This window comes from Branchiostoma floridae, chromosome 2, assembly GCF_000003815.2.
Source record: "Branchiostoma floridae strain S238N-H82 chromosome 2, Bfl_VNyyK, whole genome shotgun sequence".
NCBI classification, from domain to species: domain Eukaryota; kingdom Metazoa; phylum Chordata; class Leptocardii; order Amphioxiformes; family Branchiostomatidae; genus Branchiostoma; species Branchiostoma floridae.
The window spans coordinates 33,901,687-33,924,912 of NC_049980.1; the positions used below are offsets into that span (position 1 = coordinate 33,901,687).

The window sequence follows — 23,226 nt, forward strand, 5'->3', positions numbered from 1 at the left end:
CAAACTTTGTGACCAACAGACACAATTTACTGACACACTTTGGAGGGTTGGTACAGGTTATGTGATGACCACCTAACTTCTTCTTCTCGCACTTCAGACTACTAAACAAGTAGTAAGGTTTACCAACTTTTATTAGCACACACTCTCTGACTCTTAAGAGAATGTACAGTATCTAGTTTCTTGATTTTGAAAGAATATTCTACCTGGATGTCCGACCGTCATTAACGTTTAAAATCGCAACTTTTCGGTGAAGTTGACAAACTTTTTTCACGTTCAATTCTTCCCCAAAACATTCAAAACTTCAAGCTCAGGCAGATATTGACTCCAAGAGCATATTTTCATAGATCTATTTTATTCTCATTACTCAGATGGGTACCTATCTACCTGCTGTAATAATATGAGGCAAAGGTAACAAGATGCATAGCTACATCACATTCCATTTCATACTCCTTAAAGATAAAGATTCCATTTCCTAGCTCTTTCCAGCTTTTTGGAAACTTCAGGGGGTGGCTTTGAAAGTGTTCTTTTACCTTGACATACCAGTCCACGTAAAGTAAAGCTCAGTAAGAGTTTGATGTATCAAACATATTGATTGTCCAACACAGAAGAATATGCTATTTCACGTTCGAAGTGCACATGCACACACAGTATGGTGCATTGTGGGCAAGATGTCAAAGTTGGAGGCCTCTGAGACATAAACAGAACGCATCTGGACATGATATTGTATGATATGTACAAGAACTGACACAAAGTTGCCTTCACTTTTGACCTTGTGCATGAGCAGTGCAAACCAGGAACCAGCTTACTGGTCAGGGTGTTATCAGGTCTGATAACATTGTAGCCATAACATTGTAGGGCTCAAAAGTCAAAATAATTTTATTTCGGTGATCTGCAAAAAGCAACTATTCCAAAAACTTATTTGCAAGCCAGGAAGACCAAATGTCAATTGTCTTGCCAGTACTGAAACACAAGCTTTAATTTCGGTTAATTAGCTGAATTGTTTTTCATGATAACAAGAACGAGCCTGAATTTTTTTTTGCCCAGCAAAATTGCAACTTGTCTACATTTTCAACTGCAAAAATTTTTTTGCAGGCCCTGCATTGGTTCTACCTACCTACTTCATGATACTTTTACCTCCATGAAAGTGGCTATTGTTTGGGTGTATCTGTCTGTGTTTATTTGTTTACTTGTTTATTTGTTTATCTGGTAAATATATTTGTGAAGAAGGTCTGGACTGTAATGATATGTGGTATGTAGATATTTGGAAGACAAATGTCAAGGTTGATTTTGGGCCTCCTGGCTGCTTTCCTTGGTATTGCAGCAGAACTTCTTTTTTTTTTTAAATCCTTTGTCCTAGTCATGCTGTGGTTTTTATTTTGGGGCGGATAGATTTTAATGTCAGGAAGAAATGTAGGTTTGGGCCTCCAAGCAGTTTGTTCTGGAACTGCAGGTGTGTAACTATTAACATTTTTTAAAAGAAGCTATGCATGGACAGAATCAGAGACAAGTCAGGTTTTTTTTTTTTACAGACATGTTCATTTGAATTTTGAATCATCAGTGTGGTCTAGGTTACTTACTAGTACATGTACTATTACTGTTTATTGACATCTTTTCAGGAGAGAATACTTTTTATCACAATCATAGATCTCTCTGATCTTTTTTTTTTTAAATTTGAATACCAAATGCATGTTGTTGTTTTTTATTTACTTTTTTTTCTGTCACAGACTATTCTCATTTTTTTCAGTGCACCTGTGTAACAGTTAGCAATTGCTCAGCTGCATGCTCTAAATAATGGTCCAGTAACAAAATGTCCAGATGGAAGTTTTAGATCCAGTAAAATTTCTGAGATCTCCTTTAATACGGATTCAAGCTATGCTTGAAAATCGTTTTCCGTTTTTACAACCCACTTTTCAACAAATACATTAATGAGACTCAGAGTAATTAGTGGAGGTCATTGTATGTAAAAAGCTACAAAAGAGTCATAAGAATTTTTATTCAAAAGATTGTCTATGAAACATCAAGAAAATGTGACTATAATGACCATACACATTTTTTAATTGCCCTTTTTGGTTGCTACAACACACAGCATCTACGACAAATTCTCCACAAGTGAAAATGTTCTTCAATGGGGGCCAAAACCAACCATGTGATCTTTCATTTTTAAAAAAAATTATGGAAAGTATGCCGCGAAACCAAATTTTTCCATCCATACAAAACAAATGGGTTTCAATCTATCACTGAAAGGTGTTGATGTGTGATATGCATGCTTTAGAACAAAAAAGACTACCCTTCAGACACAAGTTTAGCTTTAACACAGACAAGACTCAATACTATGGCCCCATAGGCATAGTAGTGAATACTACTTGTAGCAGAGGCACAGCATTCTGATACAACAAAAATCATTAGGCAGTGAACACTAGATTTAATTCAGATTGTTCTCTTTTCTTTTTGAAAAGAAAAATAATTTCAAAGATTAAAAACAAACAGTCTGCATTGATTGTAATTTTTTCTCCATTGTTTTCCGCATGAGAGTAACACCTCTAGCAGATATAGGTTGGACCAAGAGGCAAGACTGGTTTCTACATGCTACCAAAAAATCTGACTTCACATGTCTGTTCTTTTGCCTGTGCTTTTTTGGAAAATATCAGGATAACACAAACATAAATAAACAACAAAAGTGCCCAAGGCCACCTCTCTTTTGTTATCATTTCAGGCAGGGTCAAACATATCTGTTTTCCCACGGGCTTGAACAGAGCAACATGGGAGCTACTAACACCATACATGTACATATACCACAGCACCAAAGTACAAGCAGTGGGCACATTAAAACTGTACTGTGATGTCGCATAACCACAGACATTGTACCATCAGCTAACACTGCCATGCCTCGATATAGAACAGTATCTAGTATCATTCCCCAGTATACAAATAACAAAGACAAAGAGCTTTTTCCAAAGTGTAAATATTTGTACAAGGAAGACTTTTATTAATGCCATTGCCATTATATCATTCCATTTAAAACTCATAGTTGGTTCTGTAAAGGTTTCAAAATCACTCGATACAGGGGAAAAAACTGCCCTAGAGTAGAACATTGTACTAGAAAATATTCTTGTTTCTCTCATTCATACAACAGACAGGCATTTATATACCTTCTTTTGAAATTCATTCAAAAGCAACATATTCTATCATATTAAACCTTGTAGTTCTACTAAATCAAAGAATCTACTGACAAAATTCTACCTAAACAAGATGCCCTAGAAGAAAGCCCAGTATCAGGCTGTACAGTGTGGTAGAGAGGCCCAGCCTGTGCCGCCCCTCACCTCCCCACTCCACCCTGTAAACAACATGTCCTACGTGACCTAGGTTGCAGCTGCAATGCGACAATCCAGGGGCCCACCACGGGAAAATTCTCTACATACAAGAAACGGCCTTTAACGAAAAATTAACCATATTATTCTCTAAATTTGTTGCTGGGAACTTGGTGCCTGTGCTCTAAAAGACACCCTGGTCTGTGTTTAGCCACTGAGGTAGAATTTTGGTGAAATGGCCACAAAAAAGGGGTTTCCATATGGACAATATGGCTTTTGTGTAAATACTGACAGCATATGTGCTGTACAGGCCTTGTACAAAATATACTCGCTGCATTACAAACACACATTTTACAGACAACAATTGTTTACGACACCTTCTGCCTAGAGGAAAGACTGTCCATCCACAGATGGTCTAAAAGCAGGCAACAACACAGGCAGAAGCAGATATACATGTCCTAGGAGATAGGAAAGGCTCTGGCTTCAAGCCAAACTCCCTTTACAGTTACTTTCATCTTGTAAAAAAAAATCTAAATACAATTTTCTCCACATAAACACAAGGTTGGACACTTCAGTCCACCGTGACTCCTGTCTGACAGGACTGACTTTCCAGACAAGCACCAAGCTAAAGAAAAAAACAAGTTATTCACAGCTCTACATTATACAACAAATTCGCAAAATTAAACACAAAAAATCACAACAGCTAGATAAAATACTGATAGAACATGTACTAGAAAGACAATAGACCAGAATGGCTCCAAGCTCAGGTAGTCCTGGTCTGTTATCTGTGCTCTAGACCAGTCCTACTGCATGGCAAGCTGTCTGGGGTACCCCCTCATACTGGGCCTCTTTCCTAGAACATGATGTCATGGCTGAAACATTCCAAGATGGCTGACTATGTCCAGGATATACTCTACCACCGAAAAGCCTTCGGAAGGGTATAATAATATTATCAAACTCTCCATAGGAACAAGGAGACCCGTGTACCGAACACAGATATGTAGGCATGGGGGCCAAGACTTCTCACTCGTACAACACAAGGAAAGCTGGTGTTCATGTGTATGTGACTTGCATATGTAATCATTGTCTACAACATTGCAAGAACACCACGTGCACCTCACTTGAATGCTTCCAATCTTTTAGAAAGTTTCGAACCCTCAAATAAATGACATGGTAAGACTTTGGTTCTAGGTATCAAAGATATGACTTTTCCCTCAGTGAAAAGTCTATAAGTATAACAACGACGGATAATTCTTCAGTTTTCCATGTTGCTTGTAATTTAGGCTCAGTTTTTGCCTATTCTTTAAAGCATCTCAAAATATCTAAACTGAAAAATCAACAAATGATGTTGTATGACACTTTCAAGAAAAGTTTCAGGTCAAGGACAGTTTCCAATGGAAGTGTTTGGTTGGTTCGATGCCTTGGTATCATACTTCGATTGTAGCTATCTACCATGTAAATTGAAAGAGATAACAAATTGTTTTCTCAGTATATATATGTATGTGACACAAAAATGTCACAATCAAAGGCCAAAATGCATATATGTAAACTCCAACAGAATATACGGTATACTATATAGACCATGTCTACTAAAAAAGCTGTGTGGCACTGTTGCTGAGAGAATAGCTGTGTCCAACATATTTCCAATGCTAAGAAAATATCATAGCACCATTATATACACAATTGTATACTTGTCCATTCCCTTGTATATAACTTCAGAAAACCATAACAGAATTCAAGGCTATGATATTGTATTTAATGCCTACTGATCATAGCATTGACCCATATCATGGAAACTGTAAGTGTAACACACAGTTTTATTCGAGTAATGTTGCCTTTGGAGATGTGGAAGGCTCTTTCACTCCTACAATTTTGAGTTCACAACTTAATAATTAAAACCACATTTGATTGCTGAAAAAGAAAACCACAGTTTCTGCCTGCGTGCCTACTAGTACAGGTAGCAGACATGTGGCTATCACCGAGACCAGTGTCTTTCGGAAAAGACCAGCTGTCGAATATTCTCCATATCAACCCAAACCCTGTCACAATGTGCCCAGGAGATCTACAACAACCGTCCAATTTCAGTAATGTCTACATGTCTTACTTGCATCTGTGTGCATGAGTCGGTGAGAATTTAAAAAATGACATAAAAACACAAAAAGGCACAATACTTGTCGTTGTGTCCTGTATCAAAGGGTTTATGTAAGGTTTTTTCTTGCATGTTCCCATCTAAACTCAAGTGTTCTTCAACAAACTCATTCTTGGAAAACTTCATGTAAAAATATTTTCTCAACACACGTACATAGTCATAAATGACAGCATTATGTACATGTGTGTACATTTGTTCTTGCAAAGGGTGGGAGGGGGGCAGCAACTTGTGTGAAGGCAAATTCCATATAGAGAAAAGTTCTGTTCTACATATAAAAGAGCACTTTATATACTCCTGTATATAGCAATCCAAATCTCAGTGATACATGAGAATATCATTGGTCTAACTGTCAAACTTGGTACATTACTTACGGATAAATCTGACATATTGGACCTGTAAAACTTCAGAAACACACCAGAAAGAACATGTCCATAACAACAGACAAATGCTACCGTTTACTTCTTTAGTTCTACACTATTTTCCGCACCATATGCTACAACAGTGGGTACAATTCGCTATATCTAAGCTGAACATTTTTCACAAAAATTGGCCGCATGTTTCGTGTACTAACACCCACATCATTCCCGATAACTTTCATGGGCAGGTCGCTCATTTTTACCCGGCAAAAACTGAGAAAGAAGGCTAAAAAGGCAGAGATTTTGGCGGGGAAAGAGTCGCTAGCATACCTTGAGTCTCCACTCTCGGCCGAAGACGGCTGTTCTCTGGAGTTGTCGCCGTTTTCTAGCGTGTAAGGAGGGATGTTCTGGGGTTGGGACACCTTGTTGGACCCAGTGTCGGGGTCCTGGAAAGTCGTCGAAATGTCGGGAGGGAGAAAGTTGCCGTCGAACTCGGCCTCTGGCAGGCCCTCGACTGTGGTAAGAGAGGGCGAGGCAGCCGGGATGTGGGACTGAGTGCGCCCGCCGACTCGCTCAACACCGGCCCCGTAAGATAACGAACCAAACTGGGGAAAAAATAAAGAGTTTGGTCAGGTTGTCGTCGGGAAATTCTGCATCCTATTCGTCCGAACACATAAACCTTTCCTCGGCGAGAACACTGCCACATGTGCTGAAAATAACTGCAAAAATGCCAAGTATTTGTCCAAGAATCCGACAAAAACTAGCACGTGGTGGTCTTCCGAACGCTTTGCAACTGCTTGGAGTGCACAAAAACGCAATTTGAGCGTGGAAAACGGGGTATAAAAGGGGGAAGCTCAGACCTGTTCCATCACTTGTTGGAGAGGCGATGGTGGCCGCCCCTCATGTGCGCCTGTAGAGGTCGACTCTGCGTGCGAAGAATCGTGAATTTCCGGCACCCTGTTGGTCCTAAACCTGTAAATAAGGTACAAAATGACAGTCAGGGAAACGCTGAAGTAACGGTGTGAGATTTTAGACCGCGCGAGGCCAAAAGGAACCGTTTCCAGCAGATTTTCCAGGACAACGGCCGCTGCAGACAAGATGTCGTTTGAGCCTTCAGCACCCGAAACAAAAAAAATCACCGCGCTATTTTGCCACTTTTCCTACCAACTAGATCAATTTGGACAGCACAGAAACGTTCTCTTAAAAATATAGATCCCATTCCTTCGATAATGACACGCCTGGGCCAATAGCAACCCCCCTTTTCGGAGAATGTTGAAAAAAAAGTACGCACTGAGAAATTTTGCCCGCGTTCAGTCGCCATATTTGCTTCTTCCTCCCACAGTGTCGCGCGCAGGGGGTTGTGGGTAGAGTTAATTGATCCACCTGATACAGGCCAGGTGAGACAGGTGTGCGGATTTCAGGTGATTTACTAACAATAACGGACAATTTAAAACAAACAAACATCTAGAATCCATTGTGCAAACCACATGTCAAAGTACGAGTTACCGGAAAAACAAATACAGGGAATAAAACTGAATAAAAAGTGTAGAAAGTAAAATGGTGATCCCAATCTAAAGTTTGGCTTTCTTAAAAATTAGAAATTCACATTGGCCAGGATATATCGATAAGTTGTGAAGTCCTGAAATGACGTGCAAATCGACCTATTTCCAACTGTGGAATTGTTCTGGGCATTGATTTGTTGTCAACTGAATAATTAATGTGACAATATCCGCTTTACATTAGCTGACCTGATGGGCGTTCAATTTTTCTCCTGCAGTTCAGTAATTATCCGCCAGAAGTGCAAGTGTCCACATCGTGGCATTGTAATGTTTGTTTATGTACTATTCAGTTTAGTTTTAGTAACGCAACTGAGATAATTGTTTTGGTTAGCAATATAATACAAAGCATTAGTAAGAAAATATCCTGCTTGTTTATAAAAATCTTGTTTAGGATTAGACGTTGAGTTTATATACTTTTATGCGCGGACAATCTTCACCAAATGTCACCGTAGTGTAGTGGTTATCACGTGCGCCTCACACGCGCAAGGTCCCCGGTTCGATCCCGGGCGGTGACAATGTCTTTTTGTCAGCTCTAACAATTCCTTTTTATCTGTTTTATACTTTGTTTATAAGATTTTCGTAGTAACGTAGTACGTTAATCTGGGTCATAAATTGATGTTTTTTTCTGTTGTATGAATCTTTTTTGACTGTAAGGAGGATTTGAACCCAGAACCCCTGGGTCTTGGGCCAAGTGACGTTTAGTTACACAACACGAAATCACAGAAAGACGCTGGGAAACATAGCAGAAAAAAATCTACATGGTGTAACTTATGCCCCCTTTCCACTAGACGGCGATCGCACTGCGCTCTAACTGCGACCAGCATAGGATATGTGTAATCTTCGCTTTCATACTGGGTATATCATACAAAACGTAAAAGTGCGACTAAAGAAGACAACAAAACGCACAAAGTGTAAAAAGATTCGTTTCTTTTCTATACAATTCGTTGAGCGAAATGCCAGATTTTAGGTCGCAGAGAGAGCGCGGCGAGAGCGCCGTCCTAGTGGAAAGGGAGTATTACTTATAACACTGTAATTTTTCAAACGTCATTTTGGGGACACTTTTTCCAGATAATCCCTCTTTCGGGACCTATTTATAGGCCCCCAACAACAACAAGTTGAACAACAAGAAAATTAAACCCTCTGTTATGAAACAAAATTGAACTTGCTGTTTTGTTAATGCATACTCTCAAGGTTTCACTTAGTCGCTAATCCCTATGTTATCTTTGCCCCACTTTTTTTGCCTCTCAGTCACAATACACATCAGCGTTGTTGCTACTTTTGTCTAATCTCCAAGCAGACCTTGCTGTGGCAAATGGGAAGGAGTTTAGCCGGCATAGGAGTTATTGGCCAATCAGGCTCCTCCATCTGTCGGCTAAACGCCTTCGCATTTGCCACAGCAAGATCTGCTTGGAGATTAACTTTTGTCTCCGCTTTGTTTCTGTGCTTTTTTTAGTACTCTCCAAGCAGAGGTTGAGTCGCGGGGATATAGTAGTAGTCGGGAAATTTACCGGCTCGCTCTTAATTCCCGTCGAAAACTTAGCACCTAGTTACCAAACGGTCTGAATGTGTCAAAGTAATTATATCTAAAAGGCTTGTACCGTTTCGTTCTGTAGCGACTCAACCATTTTTTTAGACCTTATTTAAGAAGAATCCAAATTGACCTTCGGGTCGCTTTTCCTGGTGTCATGAGAGAAGGGATTAATCTTGTTGTCTATGTTGCAGTTGGTGTTCTTTTTTTTTAGCGCATTTTGCCGTGTTTAATTTTTTCTAGAGGTGCGCTCTTCCTAGCCTGTGTTTACACAAGCTCTCGCTGGCTGGAGTTAATGACCCCCTCCCCGTGGCGGCAATCGTAGGGCCGGCCGCTAGGGGCGCGATTTTAGTCAGGCTACGCTCTTCCTATGGTTAACGTTACGCTATTTTAAAAAGCGTACACCTCCAGAAAAAAACATACAAAACTTTGCCAAACACACCCAAATAGCCCCAACTACAATCTGCTTGGAGATTAACAGTTTACACCATTCAAGGTCTAATAAGATGTTTGAATCCAAAATACACATTTATCCTTACACATGCACTAATCTTTCTGGTGAATGACTTTGATGTGGCAACCAATTCTGGGAGGAAAATGACTCGGCAGGTATCATTATTAAGGCTTTCCTATCAGGATAGAATTGCACATGCAAAACCTCTTTTTCTCAAGAATAAAGCTATAATAATTCTTCACTGTTCTGTCAGACGAGACCACAGTGCTTTACAGGAAAATGCTCGTTAACCTAAGAAAAGTAACAGAAATGACATCAAGGTTTCCGACAGGAAGCGTCCATTACGTCTCACAGTCGCTAACAAAAAGGCACTGCGGGATAATTATCCAATCAATTAGGCAAATCTGTCCGTCCGCGAGCGCCAATTAACACCCGATTCATGCCTGCAGAAAAGGGACGATGGCCCGGCATTGTGGAAGGCGCTGTTTCATTATCACTTGTTTTTATATGAAAACAGAGCCGCGAAAACACCGACAAGAACACACATATGTCATAACGTATGGAGAGCAGGCACTGGCACAAAGAAGAACGCCATCATAGCCGGACGTCTCAGGTGTACTTGCGCTCATCATTTGAAGAGCTTCTTCCTGACTTCGCGGCCGTGTTTTCACCTGGAGAAGTTGTACTTGTAGCTGGGAGTGTGTGTGAGGTGGACGCCATGGCCCTACTTCACGACTGGACCGCGCCGCTAACCGTACAGGGCGCTGCCCGCGACGTCCCCTGCACGGTGCCGGGAGAGATCCAGAGGAGTGCCGAGCGCGTGGCCGGATCTCTGTCGCCGCCCTCCGAGGCAAACTCCGACGACATCGCCGAGACTCCGGACAGCACGACTTCAGACGCGTCTTCTCCTTCTTCTTCTGAGGAAAAGGGAGAGGTAATGTATTTGAAAAGTTTTACTTTTATTCTAATTCAAGTTTTCTATTGTATGTTGTTGGCAAGCAAGGTGGATGACGATGTGGTTGAATCTGCGAACTGATATTTTTTTCTGAATCTCGGACTAAAACACATTTGACAAGAGAGTTTTCAGTTGGCCGAAAAAAGTACTCTGCCAATAAAAAAAGTACTTGTAGTAGGCCAAAATGCGTTTTGTGTAGTCTCTACCAGACTCCTCTCGTAACTGGAATAGTGAAACTTTGCCAGAAAATTTGCCAAGGGATTTAGTCGGCTCAAGGTCATAGTCCTTTTAATACCTTAGTCGACTATAGAGTCACTCGTCACGTGTGTTGACCACGGCGAGCTCTTCTGGCATATAATTCAGTCTATTTGACCAATGACTACTATGTATGTAGTCTGATAGACGCTGCGTTTTAGGACATTATTCCAAGCGATCCATGTTCACGATCAATATCATACATGATTCCCTTCTATCTACAAAGTTCTCGATCGTGCCTGTGTTCTACCAAGGACGTTTTTCAACTTCAAATTTTTAAACTTTGGCTCTACATCCACACATTCCACATGAACGCACAGCAAATTCCAAGCCGAACGTTCCCAAAATTGCCGCCTAGGCTCATTTAAAATGTATGTAGAAAAATGTCTTGTTTCGATTTATTTGGGGTAGGGCAAAACTGGCGTATATAATTTTGTTTTCTTTGATTTCATGTTCATGTGCTAGTCGTTTGATCCGTGGATGTGTATTGACAGATGTGTAGTGTGCGAGTGTGTTTTGACTGTACCTTTGTTAGACACTTGGCGATGTGTATTGTAACGTTTGTTCAGTGAGGCTTCAATCACTCGGTTTGTTCAAGTCTATAAAAACAACGTTACAGAGGGGAAAACTTTGTGACTTTTCAGTCCGGAATGTTTGGACTTATCGTTGCCATCAAACGCATTTATACCAAGGTATACATTGACCGACAGCGACGTTTGATTCTATTAAACAATCTTTGATACAAATATCCAACTAACATTTCAAATGAGTACCAAGGAGGTTTTTCAACCTCCTTGTGAATACTTTGCATCGGTCTTGAGTTGTCAGGTATTGACGTTCACTTTTATTGGGGCCTGCAATTTACCATCAGCGCTATGTATACGCTGAATTTAGATATAAAGGGGATACATGTTCTACTTCAACTAGAAAGCGATAATTTGAATTTGCATTGGTATACATTTTGTGTATCTCCATTTTTATGCAGATATTGAAGTTGTTCATTCATTGTCCACAGGACACAGACACGAAGCCGCCATACTCGTACATCGCCCTGATCGTCATGGCGTTACGGAGCTCGCCGCTAGGGGCGCTTCCTCTCACGGGCATATACGAGTTCATCGAGCGGACGTTCCCGTACTTCCGGCGGAACAAGCGTCGGTGGCAGAACTCCATCCGGCACAACCTGTCACTCAACGACTGCTTCGTCAAGGTGGGCAGAAGTGACTGTGACGTTTGAACGGAAATTTAGATTAAAAAAAAAAACTATTTTAAACGATATGCCTACTCTCCAAGCAGAGGTTAGGCTCCGGCTGCTTTTTAACGTTCTTTTTTAGTCGTTTTTATCGGGCTTTTTATTTTGTATTTCATCTTGCTGTGTCAAAACCTAAGTTTGGCTGGCGTACTTCAAGAAAAATGACAAAATAGAAAGCTCGATAAAAACGACTAAAAAGCAGCCGGAGCCTAACCTCTGCTTGGAGAGTAGATATGCCTTGGTCACCGTGATTTCCAAACCGGGGCCCGGCAGCTTTCGGGAACGAAAAATATGATGCAAAATACACCAAAATACACAAAACGTAAAAAAAAAAGAGCAATGGGCATGATTTGTGTTCATTTTCGGGTATACATTTTTACTTTTAGTTTCCCCCCAAAAGCCCAGCCGGGCCTCGATTGGAAAATGCGTTTAACATATACTGAGACTTCTAGGACCATTGATGGCACGCTCTTCAAATATTTTAAGTACACAAAAATCTATTGCATACAGCGTTAAGTGGTGCAAAATAGCGTATACTGTGTCTGTAATACATGTAGTATCCACAGCGAATGGTCAGGGTCAGTGCGTACACCTGTAAGGGTCGCCTAGACAGATTCTACACAGTCCATAATCTCCAAGCAGATCCTACGGTAGCATAAGATAGTACAGGTATACAATTCAAAAGCTGGCAAAGAAAAGGGGTGTAGCCGGCCTAGCATTCCCTAGTCAATGCACACTTCTAGGCCGGCTAAGCCAGCATTTGTCTGCTTGGAGATGAGAAAGTTCCAACGTTTCCATGGTCCGACTGACACCACCTGTGCCCTTCCGTCCAGATCCCGCGGTCCTGCGAGCAGCCCGGTAACTTGGGTAAGGGCGGTCTGTGGGCGCTCCCGATGATCCCGACTGCGGGAACATGTTTCCTATAGGATTACATGCATTACTGGTGTATATCATAACCGTGTAGTCCCCCCTTCCCCCTCTAGATCCCTCGGTCCTGCGAGCAGCCGGGAAAAGGCGGCCTCTGGGCGCTCCATCCCGACTGTGGGAACATGTTCGCCAAGGGAAGCTACTTACGGAGGACGGCTCGCTTCAGGTGAGGCACTTAGCTCTCCGTACAACATCTACTTTGATATTAATGATTTCATTCATTCGTTCATTCATTCGTTCATTCATTCATCCATGTATCCATCCATCCATCCATCCATCCATTCATTCATTTATTCATTCATTCATCCATCCATCCATCCATCCATCCATCCATCCATCCATCCATCCAACCATCCATTTATCATTCCATTCATCCGTCCATCCAACCATTCATTCGATCATTCGATCCATCATACATCCATTCTTTCATTTTTCTCTATTCCATTCGTCTTATAGAAGCTCCAAAACAGAAGAATCCCAGGACGGCCGGGCCCTGTACTCTCTCATGCACCCGCTCTTCAGGGGGTCTCCCTACGGCCCCACGGGTAGGCAGGGGGGTCCGGAAATCCGACCCGTGCGTTATACGGACGTTACCAGCGCAACGAGAGCGGAAGAACCTAAAAAATCCGCTCCGAGAAGCCACACATCGCCGCCGGTACCACAGAACAACTCCACCCTCCCTTGCAATCCCAGCTTGATCCCAGGGTCCTATACACGGAGCTATGGGAACGAGATGCCATCCCCATCCTCCCGTCCTACGTCATCATCTGTGGCGCAGCAATCAGGCGGCAGTAATACACTATCGCCGCCAGGTGTCGCTCCTTACCGCGCGGTGTCGGCACCGTTCCCGCCAGTCATCCCTCCTCTCGTGCCGATGTCACCCCCCGCGAGACTTCCGTCGCCTTACCTACCGGGGTATCCCTACTGTTACGGTTACCCCTTCCTGGTACCGCTACCTTCTCTACGGCAGTGAACATTATTCCGTCAGGTCACCTAATTCCGCCAGGTCACCTTAATCCGTCACCCTACCTACCGGGGTATCCCTACTGTTACGGGTACCCCTTCCTGGTGCCGCTACCGTCTCTACCGCGGCAGTGAACATAATTCCGCCAGGTCACCTAAATCCGTCACCCTACCTACCGGGGTATCCCTACTGTTACGGGTACCCATTCCTGGTGCCGCTAGGTACCGTCTCTACGGCAGTGAACATTATTCCGTCAGGTCACCTAATTCCGTCAGGTCACCTAAATCCGTCACCCTACCTACCGGGGTATCCCTACTGTTACGGTTACCCCTTCATGGTGCCGCTACCGTCTCTACCGCGGCAGTGAACATTATTCCGTCAGGTCACCTAATTCCGCCAGGTCACCTAAATCCGTCAGTGACCCTACCTGCCCGGGTACCCCTACTGTTACGGTTACCCTTTCCTGGTGCCCCTACCGTCTCTACGGCAGTGAACTTTATTCCGTCAGGTCACCTAATTCCGTCAGGTCACCTAATTCCGTCAGGTCACCTAATTCCGTCAGCCTACCTGCCAGGGTACCCCTACTGTTACGGTTACCCTTTCCTGGTGCCGCTACCGTCTCTACGGCAGTGAACATTATTCCGCCAGGTCACCTAAATCCGTCAGTGACCCTACCTACCGGGGTATCCCTACTGTTACGGGTACCTTTTCCTGGTACCGCTACCTTCTCTACGGCAGTGAACATTATTCCGACAGGTCACCTAAATCCGCCACTCCGAAAAAACAATATGTAAATATATGTAGTTTATAGGTTGCACTTCTTTGTACCATATGTTTATTTTGTTAGGTAAGAAAGCAGCTGTCCGATGAAAGTCATGAAATGTGATTAAAGCCTTCTTTCTGACATAAAATTTAGATTGTGCGCGTCAGTTATTTGGGTGGAGGAGATGATTAATTAATATAATATATGTAACGTTAAAACAGGAGCTTATTTACATAATTAATGATAAACACAATTAATACACCAGTTGTAAAGCCAAAATCATTTAGCGAAGGTATATCGTCGCGGAACTCTCGTTTTGTATGATATTTGTAGGACCAACGCAACTATGAACTTTGATGATACTAGTGTGTGACCTGGTGACTTGTGGTTAAATCCTTGTTTTTACCTGCCATTTAAATCCGAGTAAATACGACAGTCGGATGCACGTGTGTGCGAGCGTGAGTGAGTGAGGTTACATTTATTCTCTCTGAGACTTTGGAGCGAAGCAAAACAAATATACTTCTGATGTCGCTCTGTAAATAGTCATCTCATGTCCCGGAATGGCGCCGCCCTCTGGACAATACACGGGAGCAATCAAACTGAAGTGAAAGAAACACATGATAGCAGTTATATATACACTCTTGTTTGCTTAAGTTACACAAGGGTGGAAAATGGCGCGCTCATAAGGAAGGCACTGTTTTATGTAGTAACAGGCGACCGTTTTAATGTCAACATTTTGTATATTGGCTTGCGAATGTTACGTTTCTAACTCTTGCTTATAATGTATATTCTTCCTATTTTACTTACCCAACGCCCACCTACCCCACCAAAAAAGTCCTAGAGCCTTCTAGACTGACATTACAAAACTCACTCACTTACAAAAACACATAACAAAATGAAAGTTGGCGTATGGTACGTGTACGTTCATTTGGGTCGTTCCAGCTATTGCAAAAGTCTTTGAAACAGGATGAAGTTGGTGCCGTGTTGTTGCGACTTATGTTTAAAAGCGATGTACTTAATTATAATAATAAATTGCCCTTTGAACACCCATTAACAAGATTGCAAATGTTTACTTTGCCTCTGACCAAGATGCACTCACTCACACAAACACACAAGCACAGACACACGGCACACACACACGCAAGCACAGACACACACACACACACTCACACACAGAAACACAAACACAGACTCACACTCACACACAGAAACAGACACACAAACACAGACACACACAAACACAGACACACACAAACACAGACACACAAACACAGACACACACACGGCACAGACACACACACACAGAAAAACAGACACACGCACATGGCAACTTAAATGGTGCAATACCCTCAAACATTAACATTCATTAACATTAACATTCCAAGAAATAATGCAGACTGTATTGCAGAATGGTAAAATATTAGCCCTGTCGCCGGAATGAAAAAAAAAAAAAAACTTGCATCATTTCCATATGCATTAAAATCTATTTTAAGAAATCTGTGCTCCTGATCCACTGAGGAAGGACGCCTATACTTTAACTCACACGTGTTAGCAAATGTGAGCGAGCCTTGTCCCACGTACTTTGTACCAACTAAGAACATATACTACAGATAACACTGTATAACTAGGCATCACACGGCCACTTATATTATGGCTGCCACTTGTGATAACAATGGCACAGCAAACATAAATCCCTTATATTTTGCTGCAATATGTTTTTTTTTTTTTCATTTTATACATTAAAGTACCCGAAATGATGTTAGCATTACGTTGTAGCATGTTGTAAAAGTTTGGGACTGACAGAAAAAGCGGGTACCGTAGTCTAGTCACTGTGTGCTATCGGGCCCAGTCTGACAAGCATAGTCCTTTTCTCTGGCAACCTGTCTTTCTAATCGGCATTCCGAGTTATCGTCGTGAGCGAAATAACTTGTTTAAACCAACCCCGTAAAAAAATCCCGGCGCTCGCTAGAGATCTTGGCGGCGGTACAACAGCCCTAGCCCCGTAGGGATAGCGACGACCTCACGGTGGTTTGGTAGCCAGGCTTTGGGCTAGGATATCTATAGCGATGAGTCAGCCACCAGGTCGTGCGTGAACGGACTGCATTCCTCGTGATTCCAACGTGCACGCTTTTGTTCTGGATTCTTGGTAAAACCACCGCACCTAGGTAAGGTGAGCTTTTCTCAGGTGAGGTTTCCCGCTTGTCGTCAAATGCAGCCGTCAATCACGCCGCGACCACGCCTCTTTCGAACCATTGGGGTTCTTGACCCCAAGGTTTGGTGCGCTGCTATTGGTCCGCAGCGTGTGACAACAACTCCTTATACGGGTGTTGGCGCGAATTGTGACGGGTGTGGGATTGATGACCGCATGGCCTGCCCGTGCATGTCACCGCATTTTCACATGTTCAAGAAGGAAGGCAGGACGTGCTACGCAAAACCTCCGTAGAAAACAGAGCACCGAAGGACACTTTGGCCGATTGTAGACGCCCAAAACATCCACTTGCGCTCCAACAACAGCCCGTGCTGCAGAATCTGCTGTTTCTACGCACATCGTCATGGGGGAAGTCGCGGTGAAGCGTCGACCGTCCACGTTAGGGACCGCACGCGGCCTGGCAGTCTTCGGCGAGGGGCGTTCCCCCGCCCGCCGACAGCTCTTCGGGCCCGTCGATCACGATCAGCTCCGGTCCGACTGGCACAGAGAGATCGCCCGGGTGGTGGAAGAGAAGGGGCGGGAGTGGAACTTCGACTTCGGGAGAGGGACCCCCCTGGAAGGTGCCTACACCTGGGAAAAGGTGAGCGAGTTGGAGGAGAGGTGTGCACGGGCACAGGTGAGCGCGTGTCAGGTGAACTGAGACCACCTGTATGACTCACTCACTTCCTGTAGTCTAAATGGACTTCTCAGTACACATGCGGAAGACAAGGTGTAACTGTAACGGTCAAGACCAGAACGTGCTTGAGACTTGCGTCATCGTCTGAACCGGTCACAGAGATGCAGATATTCACACCTGAGTCGAAGTCCGAGGGAAAGTTGGCGGAGGTGTTCCGGCGTTTGCGCCAAGAAACTGGGTCGAGATTCTTGACATTCGGAGGAGACAGCATGACTTCTTCTCGGCTGCTGACCCTTCCAAGACCTGCATGGAGAATCTAAAAAGAGACTTGGACTACCACTGAACAGCGAATGGACTGCAGTACTGCCGGTATGGAGATTGCTTGAGAAACATCATTATCGTAGAAAATGGCCTGGGGCCACCGAAAAACTGTGTCAGCATACGTGTCACTGTCTGACAAACAGTTCATCAGTTTTTTTGTAGATCTAATATGTAGATAAGAATTTCACTCGGGGAGATATCTTATGTAAAAGGGAAATTACATATCTTGTGTAAAAAGGCAACATATCTTACGTAAAAGTGGTTCATTTGAGAATAACGTTTTACTTTCTCAGGTATTTTCACGAAGCAGCTACCTGGAAATTTCTGTCCGTTTGTAACTTATTTTAGACCGATGAAATCGTGTGCCACTGCCTATGTCATTATATTTGTGACAGATATGTATAGATTGAGCTAAAATATTTATAACGATTACGGTTAAGGTACAAAATGTATAAGATTACGTAAGATTACGTGACCGACTGAGGGTGTACGTCATTGTTTTTATGTGCCACTGAGAGAGGTCTAGGGGCGGGGCACGGTCTTTTGTTCTGCGGGAGAAAAACATCGTTGTTTACCGCGCTGGGGCCAAGGTTTGCCGTGCGCGTGTGCTACTTTCTCACCTCGGTCACGTCGCACGGTGACCTCTGACCCTCGGTGCGTCACGTTTCTTTGTGTGTGCGTGACGCGGAACTCGTAAACAGCGCTGATCTCCAAGCAGATGTAAAGAGGCGAAATCGTAACGTTTTCCCACGGATTTCAGCGTTGAGAAACTTTACGATTAGTCTTTGTACATCTGCTTGGAGATTGATTAACAGTTGAACATGTACAGTACAACCGCCCATTCAATGTTCTTGTATATAGACTAAGTGTACATATTGTTAACTTATGCGAGTGTTTCAAAGTATTAAGTTTCTTTTTATATCAACACCTGTTTGAAATATCAGGGATAATAAAATGTATGAAAATGATATGTTGTAAATAAGAGGCTGAGTTGGAACAGAGAGATTTATGGAATAATAAAATGATAAGAAAATATAAAGGTGAGCGTTTGTCATATTTTGAATACTTGATAAGCCTACATTTTTCGTTGTCTTTCAGTGAATTATAGAGAAAATCGTGCGGATAAAAATACAGTGTATTAGATATCAAGTAAACTCAAGACTCTTAATATATGTATAATGTAGAGCACGTGTATTTTCTATAGCCCCCATTTCCACATTGGTATCAATTCACATCGTGCAGACCATACAGGGGTCATAAAAACAGTTCTTTTGGTGAATTTTCAAGCCCCTGTTGATATTCTTCAATATCCAAGCAGGCTTTACAAGGAGGGGAGGGGGGGGGGTAGCTAAAAGGAATCACAGCCAGTACTATCCTTCCTCCACCGTAACCTCTGCTTGGAGAATGGATTTTCCCGCCCAATAGTACACTGTAGTCAACATCTGAAATGGGGACGCTAACAGAAAAACATCCCAACAATACAAACCACAGAATAATGGTGCCTTGTCCGAAAGGATTTCCCAGTAAGGAGAGAAAGCCAGTCCCCTGCTGAGTTGTTCTCTTGTGCGTTTTCTTCTCGGACCCGTTTTGTACCGGCCACATTCTGATACATCAGTGGGCGCAGGGCGAGGAAAAAATGAGTTATTGTGCGAGACCCACGCTTGAGGCCACGGAATAAGGACTACATGCATTTGTATGGGGCCCTAAAGTGTTTTTAAATACAGCTTGTGCAACGGAAGCGTACCTTCGGGGAGCGACAAAAAGTAGAGCAAGGCAGGACTCCACTCTAACTTGTGCCACCAATGATACCAAAATACACACTTTTACATTCAATTACAGTAAATTTATCACTCAATGAAGGCAGAAATGACGAACTGGAAATGTGATCATGATTTTAGATACTGTAAATGCATTTAAGTTCGCGGGGATTTAATTTCACGGTAGCGGGAAAAAGGACTTTTCGCGGTGGTTTAAGTTCGCGGTAGCACCATCCACTGTAGTCTCCTACTGCCATGGAAAAATGTTCGCAGTGGATTTTAAGTTAGCGGTGAAGCGGCCACCGCGAAAAACGCGAATATTGATCCACCGCGAAAGTTTCTGCATTTACAGTATTTGGTGTTCACCAACATCAGAAGGGCCACCTTGCCTTAACACTTTAAGGGCCACATGTACAACAACAAGGAATGGACTTTGCCAACAAACTTTGATACATCGTAAGTGCTGTGGGCACGTGGTACTGTCGACACGTGGTATTTCAGGTACTAGATCTATTAGCAGGTTACGAAAACGAACTAGATAAAGCCACTCTAGAAAAAAAGGGTGTCACTGTAACCAACCACCAGAGAAGGTCCAATCTGCGGTTAACCAAGGAGGTTAACCACCCAAACATAAAGTTGATACAGTGTTAGCGCTGTGGGCACGTGTTATTGTAGACACGCGGTATTTCAGGTAGGTTAGCTATAGGAAAACACAAACACACCAGATAAAGGGACTCGAGAACAAAAGTGTGTCGGCAACAACCAGTGAAGGTCCGATCTGCGGTTGAACCACAGAAACCTAAATAAACGACCGCTTAGGCTAAGGTCACATTTCAAAACCGGGGCCCGGCCGGGATGTTTTAAGAAACGAAAAATTACAATGTATACCTAAAAATATACACAAATCATGACCATGAATCTTATTTTGACATTTTGTGTCTTTTGATGCATTTTATATAATTCTTTTTGCTCCCGAAAGCTGCCCGGCCGGACCCCGGTTTGGAAATGTGACCTAAGCCTTAAGAGATATGTATGGCGCCAAACGTCATGATAAAAAGAACCTATTTCTAAGTACTACATGACATGTACTAAAATCGTGACCATGTTCAGGACTTGAGATAGAAAAGCCTAACCGGTCTGCTGCAGTACCACGGAAAGCCACCAGAAGGTCCAAAATGAACGGACATTGTGGCGAAACAACATATAACCCAGTGAATTTATCAGTCAATGAAGGCAGGAATGAAGAACTGAATGATTTTGAATGTTAGGTGTACACTAACATCAGAAGGGCCACAACAACAACTTACGGAATAGAGTTTGTCAACAAACTGTGATGCAGCGTTAGTGTTGCGGGCACGTGTTACTGAAGACACGCGGCATCTCAGGTAGGGTAAGAAAACACCATCGCGCCAGATAAAGGCGGTCCTTGACCAGATAACGCGACTCGAGAACAAAAGCGTGTCCACAACCGCCAGTGCGGTTAACCACCCAAAGCTAAACGACCGCTTAAGAGATACGCATGGCGCCAAACGTCATGATAACTGGTGATAAACGGAACCTATAACTACTTACTACATGTACTCAGTGGGTAAAACGTTCAAACACCGCTACAGACGCTATCAGAAACATCTTAACCTCCTTGAACTTCTTAGCGAAGAAAAGCAGTGTCAGTTTTACTGATAATCTTTATTGCATATTCATGCCCGAGGGCTAAATGCACAAAAGGACCGCAAGTGGTATTATGGATGCAGAGGAAAAGACAGAGGATTTTAAACTAGGCTAAATGGAAGGTACTGTGTGTTACAATCGCTAATGGCTGCATCTAACATGATCTTCTCTCTTTTTGAAACACATGGAGACATATTTGCAAATTGCGTTAATAGCATGATCGTCCGTGCATGACATCAAGTACTTAAAGTCTTGTTTTGACATTTTTTTTCATAATTATTGTCTATTTGTATAGTATTGAATAGGGATTGGCGTTCGTATTCATATACTAAAAGTTATAATGTACAGGGACGTTAGTAATTATTCTATACTTCCAAAGCTATAACTTCTAAGTGAAACGTGCAATGAAACACGTATCAACGGTTGTTCAAAACCAGCGGACAATAGTAGTAACGGTTGCCATGAGTTGAATGAACCGATCATGACCTGTAGTAACCTCACTCAGTGGGAGGGGGCATTTTACTGTTACGACGTTTATCAACAGCTAAATTCAACGTCAGGATTCGAAAATTAGAACAGAAAGAGACAATTTTTTACACAAAGTAAAAGATTTTTAATGTAACAAGCACAATATCGCAATATTCGTGTAAATAGGAACATCATGATTTGAAAAGAACTATTAAACGTTACGTGTACGTTTCCACCAGCCTATAAACCACTCGACCAATCAACGTCACCCCAGGTCGTTGACCTACAATTTCCCAAAGCGCGCCAGTATCAATGACATGACCTGTAGTACCCAGGTAACCCGATAGCACTTGTTGTTCTGGGCCAGACTACAAAAACATCCGTCGCGCCTTATCTTGTGGTCTCTCGCGCGGGATAATTTGCGACACAAAACGGTCCGATATAATCAATAAATCATCAATCAGCTCGACCTGATACACCGAACGACAGCGAAGAAAGAGATATAACGTCCTTGACATAACATAGCACAAATGGTGGCAAGGTGATCTTATGGTTAGGGTTGTTGAATCCTCGTGAGAAGTTCTGTAAGTTATAATAGTACAACAATTTCCGAGTGTTGTGCCCTTGGGAAAGGCACTCTGCACATATTTGCTCTCTTGACTCAGGTTAAAATTAGCCTAGCTACCTTCGGTTAAGGTCGTCCTGTTGGACGGAACGCCAGGTCCCGTGTTCGAGGACAGTCACACCTCGAGCAGGCTATTTAATAGTTTTAAGATTCCCGCCACAAGTATGAAAGAGTGTAGGGGCCCATCCCGGTATGAGTGATAGTTACTAGTTACCTGTTACTAGTATGGCAACCCTTGTTACTGGTATGTCAAGCCTTACTCTACAAGCAAAGGTTCGACTCCGGCTGTTTTTTTAAGTATTTTTATGCGTTTTATCGGACTTTCAATTTTGTGCAGTTTTCTTTTACATCTTCTAATATTTGGCAGGAAGGCATAAGAAAAACAGCACAAAAAGAAAGCCCGATAAAAACGCCTATTATATATAAAAGACACGTCAAAAACAGCCGGAACCGAACCTCTGCTTGGAGAATACCCAAACTGTGGTAAATCTCAATAGCTTAACAAACATGTCACTTGTGTTGTGGTCCACACGCACACTTACTGAGGGCCCCAATGCCCTTTTGCGTAGAGCGTAATCGGCCGTTTTAATTCTACGTAGAGCGTAGACGGATCGCTTAATTCAACGTAGAGCGTAATCGATGCATTTTGCGTAGAGCGTAATTGACTCTTTTCATTCTACGTAATACGTTGTAGCTCCCCGGAATTTACCGTAAAACGTAATGGATGAATTGTGCATATAGCGTAATCAAGCCTGCCCTAACCATCGATTGCCCTAAGTTCCGTCAAAATGCAGGAAATTGCGTTTCAGAGGGTCGAGATTTCAAAATGTCCGTGGACCTCCTTTGCGACGCCCCGCACAATCTGCGCTCACGGCGACATGGTTAAAATATGTTGGGGCGTCGCCCTCAAAATTTAAAACTGTATTTTCAATAGAAATGGCATTAAAGATTCGTCGATGAAGGTTAGCCATCCAGGTAATAAGATACGCCAAAACAGTTACTTCAGCAAAATCATATCCTTTTTTTGGCGGCATTAAGTATTGCCTAGGAAAATATGTTGGGGGGGGAGGGGAGCAAGCTGAAACTTTGTGT

At 42.8% G+C, this 23,226-nt stretch overlaps 2 protein-coding genes and 1 non-coding gene across 3 annotated transcripts in view; 2 read left to right on the forward strand and 1 right to left on the reverse strand.

Annotated features, from left to right (window-relative positions):
- The window catches only part of LOC118431536 (chromodomain-helicase-DNA-binding protein 1-like), a 90,076-nt gene extending 82,784 nt beyond the window's left edge, over window positions 1–7,292 (reverse strand). Inside the window, exons 1-3 of the mRNA XM_035842780.1 lie at window positions 7,105–7,292; window positions 6,674–6,785; window positions 6,144–6,418 (exon numbers count right to left, since the gene is read on the reverse strand). Of these exons, the coding sequence (XP_035698673.1) occupies window positions 6,144–6,418; window positions 6,674–6,785; window positions 7,105–7,277 (560 nt within the window). The 5' untranslated portion in view covers window positions 7,278–7,292. The remainder of the gene's footprint in view (window positions 1–6,143; window positions 6,419–6,673; window positions 6,786–7,104) is intronic.
- Window positions 7,293–7,814: 522 nt separating this feature from the next.
- Trnav-cac lies at window positions 7,815–7,887 on the forward strand. The gene has a single exon. It is a non-coding gene; the product is annotated as a tRNA-Val (tRNA).
- Window positions 7,888–9,513: 1,626 nt separating this feature from the next.
- On the forward strand, window positions 9,514–13,863 carry LOC118409986 (forkhead box protein D2-like). Its single transcript, XM_035811417.1, is given in 5 exon segments — window positions 9,514–10,288; window positions 11,580–11,774; window positions 12,800–12,909; window positions 13,200–13,705; window positions 13,708–13,863. Coding segments are annotated over 5 exon segments (1,320 nt in total). The 5' UTR covers window positions 9,514–9,913; the 3' UTR covers window positions 13,842–13,863.
- Window positions 13,864–23,226: the final 9,363 nt, after the last annotated feature.